Source organism: Anguilla rostrata, chromosome 5 (assembly GCF_018555375.3).
Source record: "Anguilla rostrata isolate EN2019 chromosome 5, ASM1855537v3, whole genome shotgun sequence".
Taxonomy (NCBI): Eukaryota; Metazoa; Chordata; class Actinopteri; order Anguilliformes; family Anguillidae; genus Anguilla; species Anguilla rostrata.
In genome coordinates this window covers 35,020,306-35,035,729 of record NC_057937.1, presented here as the reverse complement: position 1 = coordinate 35,035,729, position 15,424 = coordinate 35,020,306, and the positions used below count along the sequence as shown (strand labels likewise).

The 15,424-nt window shown below is 42.7% G+C and overlaps 1 protein-coding gene across 1 annotated transcript; it reads right to left on the bottom strand.

Moving 5' to 3' along the window:
- Nucleotides 1-426: 426 nt before the first annotated feature.
- On the bottom strand, nucleotides 427-14,528 carry ano10b (anoctamin 10b). The gene is made up of 13 exons (XM_064335906.1): nucleotides 14,312-14,528; nucleotides 12,307-12,512; nucleotides 11,945-12,118; nucleotides 10,965-11,105; nucleotides 10,546-10,665; nucleotides 5,026-5,652; nucleotides 4,873-4,928; nucleotides 4,692-4,772; nucleotides 4,255-4,419; nucleotides 3,616-3,807; nucleotides 3,215-3,352; nucleotides 2,342-2,458; nucleotides 427-1,386 (listed from the first exon to the last, which is right to left on the bottom strand). Exons 2-13 carry the CDS (start codon nucleotides 12,506-12,508, stop codon nucleotides 1,378-1,380), a joined length of 2,022 nt encoding a protein of 673 aa, XP_064191976.1. The 5' UTR covers nucleotides 12,509-12,512; nucleotides 14,312-14,528; the 3' UTR covers nucleotides 427-1,377.
- Nucleotides 14,529-15,424: the final 896 nt, after the last annotated feature.

Here is a 15,424-nt window from a genome sequence, read left to right as displayed (position 1 = left end):
ATGTAAAAAAAACAAAGAAAGAAAATGAAGTCAGTCTGTGATGTGGATGTCTGGAACCAGACCTGGAAGAATCACTCACACACCCACACACACACGCGCACGCGCACACGCACACACACACACACACACACACCATGTCTCTCATACTGTACGTTCACATGTGTATTCCCCCTATTCTGAATCCTATTCAGAACATCAGTGCCTTTACATCAGGGTGATGTCTTGCCCATTTCATAATTAGATGGGATATGGTAAGGGTCAGTGTACCAGGGGTTGTGATGCCCTGTCTAGAGCACTGACCTGCAGTCCAGGCACATTCTTCTTACTCTTGTCTTCTCCCTGTCTTCTTAATCCACCCCTCTGTTCACTCATAAAGGCAGCTCAGTACCAAACAGTCGTGACTGAAATCAGGACTCAATAAGAAAGTATTTTACTTTAACATTTATTTAATTGTTTCAACCATAAAGTGTATGTATGTGTGCATGGGGCTGTTTTAGAGAGACAGCGCCATGTAGAGAGAATACAGACAGAGAGAATATACCAAATCCAGTAGTTCAGCACATTTATGTAAGTTTGCAGCTGTTACGTATATGGACCCATGACTACAGGCCTTAGGAGTACCATACAAAAAAAAGTACAAGATTCAACCACATGGTTTAATCGGTCATCTCAAATAAGTGCGCTTGGCAAAAAACATTTGGGGTCGGTTTCACAGGCACAGATTAAGCTTAGTCCCGGACTAAATTGAGTTTTGTATGGAGAATCCCAATTCAAAGTTGAATTTAATCTAGGACTAGGCTCAATCCGTGTCTGTGAAACTGGCCCTGGATGTCTTAGTACCTGTGGTTCAGCCCTAGTGACAGACATTTGCGGTGACAATACTTTCAGCTGTAAACACGCTGCCTTAAATGGTGCCCTGATCTGTGCTGTACTGACAGGATCAGGTCACAGCAGTGGCATTTCCTGAAGCAATAAATACCATATTCGATGCATATACAGTTAGATTGTACTTGCTTCTTATTCTACGCATTTATACACCATTTGTGTAAGTCTAAAATTTGTGTGCAATTTTAGAATTTCAGCTGAAAGAAACTGAAGATAAAACGGAATAAATTATTTATTTCTCCTATCAGAGGTTCCTCTGAGCAGGACGTCTTGCTTCAGGAATGTTTTCTCTCATTTGGAAATTCTGGTCCTCCCAGGCAGTGACATAATGTGTCCTCCAGAGGGCGATGTGTTGGAATCCAGGTTACAGAGCCTCGACTGGCGTTGCCTGTATAACTTCAAACTTCCCTTCTACTCCTCCCTGCGCCTACCCGATTCATTTTGGTGCTGGGTCAGGGTGCATTCCCGAGGGCACATCCGATCTTGGTGCCATCACGGCTTCTGATGGAGACAAAGAAGTTGCCATACAACAGAATCGCAGAATCACTACAACTCCTGACCCATTAAAATATTTGCCTTGTAGTTTTTAGGGTTCATTTGAAACCAGAAACCACACCTCATTCATTAATAGAAGTTCAGTATTTAGACCAGGGCTGCCCAAACTTGTTCCGGGCAATCTACCATCCTGTAGTTTTCCACTCCAACCCTAAGGCTGGCAACATACCCTACGCATGTACGCGAACGCAAATAAAAACACCAGGCAGACGCACTGCAGACGCACTTCCCGGTTGTAAATACTCCACGTGCGTTCTTATGTCAAAGTGGAGGTAATAAACCCGAGGCCTCAAGGGGGCGATCCAGGACAGTTGTGAAAGACTAAGTGGAAAGAAGCACAAATTGAAGATGGCTTCATCCTGTTGTTACCTGCTATATTGCCCCTCGCTGTGACGATTGAAACAGCTTTTGCGCACTTATGTAGGGTATGTGTCGGGTCTAACGAAGCACACCTCATTCAACAGCTAGATCTTGCTGAGCTGCAAATTAGAATCAGGTGTGCCAAATTAGGGTTGAAATGTTCCGGTAGCTTTCCAGGAACAGGGTTGGGCAGCTCTTTCATTGGTACTTTAAGAAGTTCAGTGTTTAGACCAGGGCTGCCCAAACTTGTTCTGGGAGATCTCCCATCCTGTAGTTTTCCACTCCAACCCTAACAAAGCACACTTTATTCAACTGCAAAAGATTCTGTTGAGCTGCTACTTAGAATAAGGTGTGGCAAATCAGGTGTGGCAAATTAGGGTTGAAATAGTTTTCCAGGAAGAGGGTTGGGCAGTCCTGATTTAGACGTTAGTCATTTGATTTGTCATAAAAAATGTATATAAATAAAATGTCCTCACAATGGATGCTCTTGTGTTGGCTGTTGTGCATGCTGTGTGTTTTGCATTCCCGACTGTTCTCTCACCAGTTCATTGAGGGCATGCAGGGAGCGGAACTCAATCTCATCCCTTTTTCTTCTGACCCAGTCTGGCTCGTCCGGGATCACAAAGGCCAGAATCATCTTTATCAGGATCAGGACGTGCTGGGAGACACACACATCAAATGCAAGCGTGTAAAAAAAAAAAAGGTTTGCGGACCTCACTAATGCTCTTGTGGCTGAATGGAAGTGAATTCAAGCAGCCATGCTACAAAATGTGGTGGAAAGACGTCCTAGCATAGTGGAGGCTGTTATACCTGCAATGAGAGGGCCAACTCCATAGTAATTCCCATGGTTCTGCTATGTGATGTTCAACAAGCACAAATGGCCTGTGGGGTTCAGGTGTCCACATACTTTTGGCCATGTAGTGTATCTGCTAATACTCTGTGGTAGGCTGTGTCTTCTTTGCAAATTCAATAGATTTATTTTTCCTTAAGAAACAGTGGAAGTAGCTTAAATAACACCTAATAAATAATGATAATTTTAACAGTCTCGCTCATTGCATTGCTAGTAGGCAACAAAGTAAAAAAAATGAAGACAAGGTAGGAGCTCCACCTACTGGTTTCATATGTAAATGGCACACATGACACATAAAATAATAGGCTGTTGGAGAACTTACCTAGTATGCATTATCCCAGATCCTCATAACATACTTTAAACCTTGAACCCAGTAGTCTATACCCCAACCCCAAACTCACTAGTAACTCACTAGTGCATACTCCCCACTATCAGATACATCATATTCCTTTATTATCTGCATTCAGTTTGATTGCCGTATTCTCACACCACAACCATGCACCCCCATGATGCTGCACCTAACATATCCCCTGTCCATTACCCACTGAGCCTGTTCCCACATACCTCCACCAGGATGGCAAAGAGCAGGGCATTTCGACTGCTGAAGCCACCCTCAAGGCAGAAGTGTTTGACTCGTGGAGACAGCAGAAGTAGCCAGCAATTGGACATGACTGAGACAAAGCCCAGAATCTCAAATGCAGCCTGGAAGACACACAAACACACAGATGTACATGCACAAACAGGCAGACATACAGGGAAAATAGACATTAGGAGACTCAATGTTAATTCACACATCATAATTGATCATTTTTAGTCTTTTCATAGACACTGCATTTATATCTAACACAATCTAGCCACACGCAAGAGTGCTACCTCAGATTCCAAAAATCAACATCCTACACATCCCCATAAACTCCTTGATTACACTCTCCAAGCACATGCAGCACCACCAAAGGGCTCCTGACCTGCCACACCCCCATGCTGGAGACAGGGGCATAGAAGGGCTTCTGGAAGAGTCTGCAGATCTTGAAGGCATCAGTGCGGATCTCAGTAACATTGTTGATGAGCAGGAAGACGGCAGTGAGGGGGTACACGCACGAAAAAAGACTCAGGTACCCATACTGCACGAGGAGCTCAATGTACTCAGAAAACAGGCCCTGAAACACAAGTACACATGACCTTGAAATACATATAACACTGAAAAATGTGCACACACACACACACATACACGCACACGCTCCTGCACACACGCACACATGCACACACGCACATGTACAAGCTCACGCATACACACACACATACAGTATCTTTACCATAAAATACTTTCATTCTAATAGACAAGGTTAATATTCCATTTCACTTTAAAGTTTAACTGTTGTCAGTGCAATAAACTATTATTTTCTCAAGCCTCCTAGTTCTAGCATTATTACTTTGCCAGTGTCTGAAGGCAGGTGCTTGGCTGGGATTTAGTATGTATTTAGTAAGTTACAATACAAACCACGCCTGGCATGAAGCTAGTATGCTAAGTAGCTACAGGTATACATTTAGCCAGTGAGGTAAACACTATACTCCGGTCCATGTAGCATGAAGGACGAGAGACCCACAGGGAATGGAGGCAGACCGATCTGCACTCTTATGCGGTCCACCTCTGGGTCATCTTCCTGCAGGTTCTTATCCGAAGAGCTGATGAAGCGGTCTACCAGGTACGGAACCAGAACCTCTGTGCACTGGCCAATCACCTGGGTCACAATCAGCAGAGAGGACAGCCTCTACAGACAAAGACAAACAGTACATAAGAATGCATGAAGAGGATATAAAGCCTGAGATGCATCTCACTCTGAAATTCACTGTACATAGTGAATTTCATAAGTACAGAAACTGCTGTTCTTATATCACAGGTAGAGAAACACAGCTGCTCTTATATCACAGATACAGAAGCACAGCTGTAGTTATATCACAGGTACAAAACAAACACAGACAGAAACATGAATATATCTACATACCACAAACGGATACAGGAAGAACCGCTGTCTTATCATACGCCTGATCGACAAATGTGTGCAAGTCGCTGCTTGAAGAAGGCGATGTGGAACAATATGGCAAAGTAGTTGAAGAAAGTGAACTGAACGGGAGAGGGGAGAGAAACACAAGGTCACAGTCACTCCAGAGGACACCGATAAACAGAGAGGAAGAAGACGAGGAAGAGCACGAGAAGCACCCACCAAAAGGGTCTTGGCGGTGTGGTGATTCTGGAAGGCGGACTCCTCTCTGTGGTTCTCTGTGGGAGACAAGCGGAGAGAACGTCACTGGAGCTCCCCCGTTCAAACTGTCACTCAAACATGGCCCCGCCCAGGCCTCCTCCTCCACCTACTCACCATACTCGGTCAGCAGCAGCGCCACTTTGCTGTAGACGCTTCCCAGCACGTTGACGTACAGGATGTGAACGAGGGAGGGCACGTAGAGGAGGCCGGCCGTCAGTATGGAGCCGCGTTCGGCGTGGAGGCCCTGCACCAGCGCCTCACCGGAGTAGAACCCGGCAATGCCCAGAACCACCATCCCCAGGAAGAGACCCACCACAGGGACGGAGACCAGCCCTATTCTTAGCTTCCGGTGCCACTCCGAGAAGAGGGGCTCCAGCCGGCCCGTGATTGGGCTGTAGCCCATGGTGCCGTGGAAACCGGGCCGGGGCTCGGCGAAGCGCTCTGTCAGTTGCAGGGTCCCCCAGTAGTAGGAGAGGGAGGAGCTCCGCCGTTTCCACAGCTCCATGACCACCGTGGACCACAGCATGCTGAACACCGCCTGCACTGCGAGGCCTCGAACTGAGGGCCCCTCCTCGTCCTCCTCCGCCTCCTGCTTCGCCTCAGCCCCACCCACAGGCTCGCCTCCAGGCAGAAATGCCAGGACCAAGCCCAGGAAGGCAGGAAGCACCAGGGACCAGGTGTAGAAGTCCAGGAAGCTGAAGTAGAATGCCACTGGACCACCAAAGTATGCATTGATAGAATCTGTGTACAGGTACAGAAAGACACAGGTAGTGACGCAGAGAAACAGCCAGACACAGAAAGACAGGAAATATAACTGTTGCATGGGCATGGCATATACCCTGGATTGTAACTGAGCACACACATACATGCCCGCACACACACACGCGCAGTTGAGGAATATGCGTAGTACAACTATGAATAGCAGAGCAGGTGTGGTTTATAAAAGTAAATGGCCACAGCAGTTGTGATAAGAAGGTCAATACTGTCCGCTGGTGCAATACTGCTGAATGTTTTTCATTCATATTAATCTGATAAATGTTTTTCTGTCTTTATACAGTCCCATAAAATGACCAGGCATCATGAATGTATGTACAGAGAAAGCAGTTATTATATTTAGAGAGAGAGAGAGAGAGAGAGAGACCATCTACCAGAGAGCATGTATATTAATTAATCGGCTACAAAGCTGGAACAATTAGCTGCCCCTGGTCTCACTTTACTTGATTAATTTTATGTTGTATATAGCTTATCTGGTTCTATGGTTGCACACAAAACAGGGGAAACAGCAGAATCTTTACTTATTGGAGCAATCCTCCCAGACCTGGGCCCTTGCAGTCACTTAATAAAACAAGAATATGTTTGTATAAAAGATTCAGCTCTGAGAAAAGCAGCCTTAACTTTACACTAGGGGCAAAAAAATACCCACAGAAAACACTATAGATTACACATACATAGGGTTAAAAAAATAGCTGCACAGGGAGCTATGGCCTGGCCGTGAACTCAAAGAAATAGCTTACAAGGCGTTCTATGGCACTAAGAGGAACATAAAAATAGATACACCAGTCAGGATTAAGCTCAAAATATTCAAAATATTTTATTCAGAAATTGAACCAACTGTACTGTATGGCAATGAAGTCTGGGGTCTGCTTACAAAGCAAAATTGAGCAAACTAGGGCAAACACACACCTGAAAGTTCTGTAAAAATATCCTTCATGTACAGAGAAAAATGCCAAACAATGCATGCAGGGCAGAATTAGGCCACTATCCAACATCCCAAACAGAGCCATTCAATTCTGGGGAAATGTAAAAAACAGTGAAAAAAGAATCAGTGAGGTTCCAATGACTCATGCCATTACAAGGCCCTGAGATGCTATTTGGCCCCAAAATGAAAATACATCATGACAGATTATCTGATCGACAGTGAAAAATGGTTGAAACCAGAAAAACACTGACAAAGTACAGACTCAGTGAGCACAGCCTAGCTATATTCCAGTATTTTTTATAATTTGTGTTTTTGTCCTAATATCATAGGTTGTTTTTCCCCCTAAGTTTAACTTGGCATAAGTTAGGTCGGAATAATGTTCACTGCATGAACTGAACTGTGTTCTTGGCTATAAATAACTGTAAAAAATGAGTATTGTACCTTATCGAACCTATGTTTTATAGTTGTTCCAATGACCATGATATGCACTTTTGTATGTCGCTTTGGATAAAAGCATTTGCTAAATAAAGGTAATGTAATGTCTATAGATACCAAGAGACCAGCCAACACTGGCAGATCTGGCTGCAGAAGGAAGATAGGCTGTAGATTGAGACAGACCTGTGCTTCCTCAGTACATGTGCAAAATATAAACAAATTAGAGAGCAGTTCTCTCACAATTCAAAATACGACACCCAAACCTGCCTGAAACAAAGCAAACACAAATGCTTCTCAGAGAGGAAGCATGTTTTACAAACTATGGAAATAAACATGTTTTTTTTTACAGTTTTATTTTCTTTGTTGTTGTATTTGTTTTATTATTATTATTATTATTATTATTCTCTGTTAATACTTATCGCCAATATGCATGAAGTTGAAATTGAGAGAGAGAATGACAAAGACAGAGAAAGAGAGCAGAGAAGACCTACAAAATCAATTCCTTTTGTAATCGACATTGCACAGAAAAAAATATGGAATTGTACACATTTAAACAAATATAAGCTATAATGTTTTTAACAAAGAAACAAACATAAACCAGATCAAAATCATATTCCATTTCTTGTCCTGGGAGTCATCATAAGGACACCTTTTTCATTGACATCACAAATCACGTTGTTTATTTCCCACTTGTAATTCACTTTAATTAATGTTATTTGACTTTAAAAAGTATTTTCAAGCAGGTTTCAATCACATTGTACATTACATCTTTTTTCCTTTGAGATTCAAGTTTCGTTTAGTTAACTATTTTTATTTCATATACTATAATTATTTCATGGGATTTAAGGATAGGGGCTTTTTGGTTCAGGTAGGTTTTCTTTTGAAAATACTTCTTTCCGAAAACATCTTCCAGTTTCACTGAAATGCACGAGCCAATGCCTACCAAACAACACACATTAGAAAAAGAGCAACTGTTCAGGAGCCATATTTTTTAAAGGACAGTGGACAGTCCACCATCGTTTGTGTTAAACAAAGTTAATTTTTTATTTCTTTATTCAGCGAATGAGAAAGCAGAGAGGGTAACAGAAAATAGGTCACAGGTCAGAAAGGAGGTGCCCTACCTCTATTCATCCAGGTGTTGTTTTAACCAGCTAAAGCAACACTCACTAAAAAACAAAATTACAGTTTTCCAAGATACCAAGATACCAAGTACGTCCTGCTGTTCTTGTCAAAATAGAACAATATGTGACAAATCTATTCAAAAATCTGAAGAATGCATTCAGAAATTCACCAATCCACCTCCTCCTATACAAAAAATCTCATGATTACAGGAGGATTAAAAATAGTGAATCAACACTAATGAAAAACAAAGAGAGAGACAGAGAGATAGAGAGAGAGAGAGAGAGAGAGAGAGAGAGAGAGAGAAGGATCTATGTTGCTTTAAAATCTACCTGTGTACAATGGTATGATTGCGCAAAAAAAAAAAAAAAAAATTCACCTGCTTTGTAAGGTCTCAAAACCAAAACAGCAGACCAGTTTAACTGCATGTGGAACTTAGAGATATTTAATAAGCAAAAACCAGGAGACGGCTATAAAAACTGTGGCAAAGCTTAGAACTAGGAGTACTATTAAGTCGATTGTGAAAAAATGGTCAGAAGTCTGGTAGTAAGGTCAAGCCTTCCTACCAGACTGAACAATTGGGCACCTGGATGAGAAGTGCGATTGTTAGAATGGTGACCGAAAGCTACAACACGGGCATCATTGTGTTGTCTTTGTCTGAAATGGGAGATACTGAGCAGAGATCAATAATATTTTCAGCACTTCACAGATTTGGCCTTTTCAGAAGAGTGGCTAGATGGAAACCACTTCTGAGAAAGGCATTAAGTTAGTCAGAAGGCATGCGACAGACCCTGAGATCTTGAATGAGGCTAAAGTTGAACTGTTTGACCTGAAAGTCAAGTGCCATGCTTGAGGCAAACCAAACTCGGCCTATTAACATCCAGGTAACATCATTCTTACTGTCAAGCATAGTCATCTGTAGGGTTGATTTTCAGGAGAAGGGAAGCTTTTTCTATCAAGAACAGCCAAATACAGTCAAATCCTGTTTCAGTCCACAAGGAATCTACATTTAGCTTGACGATTCGTGTTCAAACAACACAATAACCCAAAGCACATGGCAAAAATCTACACATGAACGGCTAAAAACGAAAAAGTCAGTATTACAGAATGGCCCAGCCAAAGGCCAGACCCATTTCTGTCCAAATGCTAACTTGGCAGAGCTGGAGCAAATTTGCATGGAGGAACAGATTAAAATTCTAAAATTGAAATGAGCAAAGCTCACACAGACATACACAACAAGACTCAGAGTTGAAAATCCTGCCAGGGGCAAATGCAAAAGCATTGACTCTGGGGGGTGAATACTTTTGTAAATGAGTAATGTAAATGTCTGCATTACAGTGAATGAACCAAGAGAGAATGTGCACAAGCATCCAATGCCATAGAGACACAATCCAATTGAATAACCAATCAAAATGTGGCTTAAACTAATTGAATCTATCACTGAACCAATTGGGATATATCCTATATTTCTGTAGTGTGTGGTCTACCTACCAATCAAGATTTTGCTAATTTGGACAAATATCTCATTGAAACCCTGCATGCACCCTGTATGCAGAATTATGTAAGTGTATCTTACATGTGCAAAGAAAAAAAAAACCAATGCATTCATGGATTTCCATATAAAAGAGTGAGACCCACACATTTTAAAGCCCTGCACTGCCATGAGCTGAGCAACAAAGAGAGTCTCCTCAGCCAGCTGGTTGCAAGGATCACTTCATCCTCCAACACCATATAACCTTAGGCCCATAACATCAATACTGAATAAATTGAAGTAACCAAATTACAACAGAATACAAATACAACAATTGGGAGACACAAGCACAACGAAAGCAATAAATGTTATTTGATCCTAAAAAGACAGTATGCCATAGCAAACTACCAGATCATAGTGCTGGATGAAAGATTAAGAAAAACTTTGACTCAGTGAGCACAGGCTGGCCATTGAGAAAGGCAGGCACAGGCATACCTGGCTGTCGCAGAGGACAGACTGTCCTCCCTCTGCAGTAAAGGAGCAGATGACACAGCTTTCTTACACATTTAGGAAATGCACATATTTAAAATCACCAACACGTAAAAGTGTAACTGTGTAGCATTGGCAATGCAATATGTGACTTCATGCCACAAATTTAGGGACAGTAGTTGGTTCTACATTACATCATCAATTCACTTTTTTTTTTGTTGCTACCATGTTATTAATTACAGTTACTTTTTATTTGTTTGTTCAGTAAGGTTATTCAGTATTGATATTTTTATTAATATCTTTAAATTTACCTGTGTTTTGGATACAAGAAATTTGAATTTGAATGAGTGTGTGTGTGCGTGTGTGTGTGTGAGAGAGAGGGAGAGAGAGAGAGAGAGATAACATTAAGTTGTCCATCTACCTAGAGGCTGGCCCCAGAGTTGCTTCTTGGTGTACCAGTTCTTTGCTAAGTCATCCAGGCTCCTTTTTTCATGGAGAGGGAAGATGGACCGCACTACCCCCATCTTCTGCAACTTCTGAACTGCAGCAGAGAGGAAGGGGTCATACACACATTGCTCCAGCTGCTGTTGCTCTCATGCTTGCGTTATAAAAGTTTAAGCTGGAAAAACTTTGCTAACTTGTTCCAGAAATCCACCTCATCAGAAGAAGTAGGAGTTCAGGATTTATTCAAGATTTCAGTGACAATGTGTCAGTATAACTGTTAAATTCAAATCAAATCAATTCAAATCAACCTTCAAACTCAATTTCATGTATCTGACCATCAGATACACACAAACACACACACAAACAATGCACAAACATACACATACACATGCTTACAGATGCTCTCTCTGGCCCGTAGAAGTCCCTTGGACAGTGGCATTCCTGGAACGTGCTGGTCTTTCCGAACGTGCAGAGAATCCAGTTCATACTTCACAATGTACTGCCGCTCTGCCGCTGTCAAGAACTCCTGCATGTTATCTGTACAGAAGAGACAGCTATCCATCAATATTACCTTCCCCATGCTGCACACTGGGCTAATTCTCCCATCCAGTAGTCACATGAGCCCACACATTGTGTAGTTTCTCATGCGATAGATGCACTGTCATGCATCCCTGTGATCGTTGCTGAAGCTGAGAATGTGCTCCTATGCAAGATGAAGCTGTGTGTGCTCTTTCCATTGTCGCTAAAAATGAGTTCTGTGTTCCTGTGAATGGTGCCAAAGCTCTGTTCTCTATTATTGTGAATAACATAACATAGCAAAACATAATGACGAGAACAGGCCTTTCGGCCCAACAATGCTCGCCATTTTCCTGACTAAATTAGTGCTCTGATTACCTACAGACTAGATAGTATCTAACACCATATCAAGACTAGTCTTGAAAATCCCCAGAGTTTCTGCCTCTACTACATGACCTGACAGGCTAGTACACACATTGACTACTCTCTGCGAGAAAGAAAGTCTCCCTAATGCCTGTACGGAATTTACCTTTTGTTAATTTCCATTTATGTCCCCTCGTTCTACTAACAGAACTGAGCCTGAAGAATCTCTTGTAGTTCACTTTGTTGATCCCCTTTATGAATTTAAAAGCCTCAATCAAATCACAACTGAGTCTCCTTTTACTAAGCTTGAAGAGGTTAAGCATCTTAAATCTTTCCTCATAGCTTTTATCCTTCATACCAGGAATCAATTTGGTTGCTCTTCTTTGAACCTTTTCCAGAGCTGAAGCAGTAGCAGTGCCCTATGTTCCTATGAATGATGCTGAAGCTGAGATCTGTTTTCCAATAAATAATGCTGAAGCCGTGTGAAGTATTCTTACCAACATTCTTGAAGCTGTCACGGTCGTGGCAGGAAAAGGCAGCCATGCTGCCATCGTCGTAGGGCTTGCAGAGGCCCAGTTCCTCCGTGACGCGCAGGAGAGTGCAGCGTGGAGCTGCAACCAAGATAATGTCCCCATCGCTGTCTTCCCCAGGGTGGGCGAGCAGATGTGCCCCTGCAGCGAGTCACAATACAAAGCATAGTCTCACCAGCTTCAGAACTTCTTCAGCATTGCTAAGAACACAGCATATGGGTTCGATAGCAATGGTGAGAACACCAGAAATTGTTGACAGGAACCAAGGCAGGTAGCATCAGCACCAGGAAGCAGGTCACACAACTTCATGCTCCGTGCATGTCCCTCACCTCCTTCTGTCTCTCGGGCCTCGATCCGGGAGATTATCCACTTCTTAGTGGCAGGCGTGATTTTTGGACCCAGCTTGATCAGAACCAGGGGCTCCACCTGGTCACTATGGCAACAGGGACAGCTAACCTGAGTCCAGGACTCTGGCTTCAGTGACATCAGGTCCGACCCCTTGTGCTCCAGCTCACCTGCTGACGCCATCATTACTCTGGAAAATGGTATACGGGAGGAGTTTCAGATTGATACAGAGACAGCTTTAGCAGAGATGGGTCAAGTACTAGCATTACCTGTAATGCTCATAGATATTATTGGTAGTGACAATTAGCAAATCTTACATTCACTGTGAATGGCTGTGGGTTTGGCTACAAATGTGTGCTCAGCCTGTGACCGGCCAATAAATGGAACTCATTTGGGAACTTCACTTAGGGTACACCTTAAACCCGAATAACAACAATTAGCAATCTTCTATTCCTATTTTTTATACGCCCAACTTAAAAAACAGTTTTGACGTGATGTTTCACTTGTTGTCACTGAAACATTTTTACAAAAGAAAACCACAACATACAGCATCTCATTTTTATCCACATAGGACCTGAGTTGCAAAGCGCAACAGACATCGTAAAATGCTAAGCTAGCACTACTGAATGATGTTATGCTGTCATCCACTGTATTTGCTCCTGTTGACATATCTCCCCATTTTATGAAAGCATCTCTGACTTACACCACTCATCTGCGACTCACCTTCTCACTCACCCTGTCGCTCACTCTGTCGCTCTCATACCCCACCTCCTTCACTCAAAGGTGACAGAGTCATATATTTATATAGATGCGGATAGTGCAGATAGAGAGCCATAATATGGAGATGGTTATACTGTACAGCAATTATATTGTGCTTTGTATTATTATCTTGATGTTGTAGCTTGTCATGCCTCCTAGTTTGACTTAGCATAGGTTAGGTCAGACTAACGTTTACTGTGTGAACTGGACTTAATGTGTTCGTGGCTATGAATAACTGTTACAAAATGAGTGTTGTACCTTATCAGACGTGTGTTTTGTAATTGTTCCAATGACCTTCGGTATGCACTTATTGTATATCGCTTTGGATAAAAGTGTGTGCCAAATAAACGTGATGTAATGTAAAGATGGTGACTGCCTACACTAACACAGGCCTTCCCTGGAGCGCTCATCTAAGCCACTCCCACATTGCAGCTCTCTGTACATAATACCAGCTCCAGGAAACAACCTGTAAATCTCGCAAACAAAGGACACATAGAACCACATAGCAAACATACACTGTACTTGATACCAGCTCCAGGAAACAGCCTGTAACCCAGGAATAAATTTACATGAAGACAGACAACAAACATTGTACACAATGCTAATTCAATGCACTGCAAAGGCACGTTAAAGACAGAAGAGACATGAAATTGCACTTGAAATTGACACCCAAGCCAAAGTCCACTAAACTAACATGCAAACATCATTGCAAATACCCACAGCCCACACATGAAACACAGTGCAATGCAGACAACTAATGCACCAACCACACTCCAGAGAAGGACAGCTATGACAGGCTAGCACAACACTGACACTAATGAAACTGCAGCACCTTTAAAACACTCTTTCCCCAGCAACCGTCTGCTATTATCCCATATCTGCATCACATTCAACCCTTCAGCTTCTCTGTGTCCCAGCACAAACAGGACTGTGCAGAGCAGTTTTTATGGCTTGGGGGAGGAGTCTGTTTACCAGATCCCTGAGGTCTAGCTTCCTGTATGAGCAGCTTGTATTCACCGAACGTTTTTACATTTAACTGCTGACACCTGGGGGGGAAAATATCCTGCTGAATGGACATAAAAATACCAGAGAGGGAGACAAGGGCAGCAGTAGGAGAGAGAGAGAGAGAGAGAGAGAGAGAGAGATGGAGAGAGAAAGCAAGTGACAGAGTGGTGCAAGAGAGAGTGATCTAGTGATCAGCGCTAAAGTGAAAGTGCGCATGGACCTTACCGTCCCAACTATGAGCTCCGCTGTGATACTAGTATCCAGTGGTTTCCGAGCACTCCTCCCCCAGAGAGAACAGCTGGGGTGTCCCGCGAGGGTCCCTGTGATGGCGGCCTGTCCCGCGAACGTGAAATTGCTCCAGCGCTGCAGGAATGCAGAGACCTCACCCTCTGCCTGGGGTGTGGGAGAGCGTTTTGTTTTTCCTGCTCTGCCCCACCCTCTCCTGCCAAACCAGGCCTCTCGTCTGCCCTGGGTCCAAAAGCCTGACGCGCTTTCTCTTTGTCTCTGTAGATTCATGGACCCAAACTGCCTTTATTAAAATGCCAGGAGCTATCCAGTGTTGCAACTGCACTCACCACATTACCACATAAGACCAGTCCTCTCTCCACTCTTTCTCTTTGCCTGCAGAATAAAACAGGCCAGCATACACACATTAATCATGAGCATAACAGCCAATCAAAATCATACAATACAGCATTCCTCCTTCATAAAATTATTTTAAAGCATTATCATATATATAAGGACTGCATTTATATAGCGCTTTTATCACAAGCGCTTTACAATTGATGCCTCTCATTCACCCATTCACACACACACTCACACACCAACGGTGAAAGGCTGCCATGCAAGGTACCAATCAGCTCGTTGGAAGCAATTAGGGGTTAGGTGTCTTGCTCAGGGACACTTCGACACGCCCAGGCAGGGATCGAACCGCAACCTCCGACTGCCAGACAACTGCTCTACTCCTGAGCTATGTATATATATATATATATATATATATATATTATATATATATTATATATATAATATATATATATATATATATATATATATATATATATATATATACATAGCTCAGATATATATATATATAATATATATATATAGAGAGAGAGAGAGAGAGAGAGAGCGAGAGAGAGAGAGAGAGAGAGAGAGAGAGAGAGAGAGAGAGAGCGAGAGAGAGAGAGAGAGAGAGAGAGAGAGAGAGAGAGAGGTGACAACTTAAAGAAAAAACTAGCATTAACTGCTTCAATGCCCTTTGGCATAGATTCTACAAGTGTCTGTAACAATACAGGACGGATGGAACACCATTCTTCCAAAAGATTTTCTCTTATTTTC